Below are 1422 nucleotides of genomic sequence, written 5' to 3' on the forward strand. Positions count from 1 at the left end.
AGCAGCGGGAGCGGCACCTGCAGTCCATCCGCAGGAGTGACTCTTCCTAGAGAGCAAGGGCACAGGTTAGCCCCCAGCAGAAGGGGTGGAGGTTAGACCACTCTGGTGAGATTAGAGGATGGCTGATAACAGGATAGTGGAGATTAACTCCCGGGAGGATGTCAGAGGACCCTCCGCTGCAGGAGGACCCGAATCAGCCCCTATAGTAGGAGCACGAGATAGACCACTGCAGGGAGGGTGGAGGTTAGCCCAGTGAGAGGAGTGGAGGTCCCTTTCAGCAGAGTCAGCTCAGGATGGACCCACAGCCAGGAGGAGGCAGGAACCTTAGTCCTACAGCAGCAAGGAACAGTGATCTGCCGACAATGTGACTGACCCTGGAACGAGTTTCTCTTCAGAGCCCCCAGGAAGAGCCCAGCAGCAATGCTTGGATTCCAGCCTGTGAGTCCCACAGGAAAGAAACCGGCCAGGGCCAGTGAGCCTCTGACCTGTAGACTCCCCGCTCATCAAGTGTGTCTTTGAAAGATGCTACTTTTAGCGTTGTTATGGCAGCAACGCAAAGGAAATACACACCAACACACACACACACAGTCCCACGTCATGGGTGTCTTTTCCTCATTGTTTATTTCAACAAAGGTTATAAAAAGTAGAAAAATAAACATTTTCCTGGAGGTGACTTGGGTTTACACACACAAATACATAAATAGCGATTGGGTGGCAATAAATTAAGACAAGCGGTTAATTGATAAATAAAATCTCAGATTGCATGACTGGTGGGAGAGTCAAACACACAGGTCCCCGCTGGCGACACATTTCAGGTCCCGCGTGAGGAGGCGGAAGAGGTTGAAGGTGACAGAGGCCTCGAGGCAGCCAGGGGACTCCTGTAGGGAGGAGGGGATGGGTCAGGGGCTGTCCAGGGTCTGGGCTCCTAGTGGCTCCCCAGACCCCAGTCCCTCTCTTCCCAGGTCACTCACCTTTTTTGGGGCCTCCTGGAGCCGGTGTAGCCAGTGGTGGAGGCGGCCCCAGGGCCTGGGCCCTGCCGTAGGCTGAGGCTGGATCTGTGGGCAGAGGAGAGCCGTGTGTGAGGCGGGGCCTGGGCCACCACAGGGGAAGGATGCTGCTCAGAGCCCACAGACCTGGGTGCCCGGGCCCCGAGGACTCACACAGGCCCGGAGCTGGGCTAGGATGTGGTGCAGGGTGTGAAGGGGCTGGTCCAAGACATCCACCAGGGCCGAGTCAGCGTCAGCGGCGGCCTCCAGAACCTTCAGCGTCAGGGCCAGCTCAGCCTCCAAAGCCACAGGGCGCTCCCTCACCTGAGGAGAGGTGAGAAAGAACAGGTGAGGGGGCAGGTGAGGGGAACGGGTGGGGGAGGAGGGTAGAGAGGAACAAGTGAAGGTGACAGGCACAGGGGAGAGGGCACAGCCA

At 57.7% G+C, this 1422-nt stretch overlaps 1 protein-coding gene across 1 annotated transcript; it reads right to left on the reverse strand.

Moving 5' to 3' along the window:
* Nucleotides 1-557: 557 nt before the first annotated feature.
* On the reverse strand, nucleotides 558-1310 carry LOC113223172 (interferon lambda-3-like; the record flags this gene model as incomplete). Its single annotated transcript, XM_026452717.1, has 3 exons — nucleotides 558-878; nucleotides 972-1055; nucleotides 1161-1310. Coding segments are annotated over 3 exons (333 nt in total), but the record flags the coding sequence as incomplete, so codon positions are not given.
* Between the last annotated feature and the right edge of the window lie 112 nt (nucleotides 1311-1422).

This window comes from Piliocolobus tephrosceles, unplaced genomic scaffold (assembly GCF_002776525.5).
Source record: "Piliocolobus tephrosceles isolate RC106 unplaced genomic scaffold, ASM277652v3 unscaffolded_39362, whole genome shotgun sequence".
Taxonomy (NCBI): domain Eukaryota; kingdom Metazoa; phylum Chordata; class Mammalia; order Primates; family Cercopithecidae; genus Piliocolobus; species Piliocolobus tephrosceles.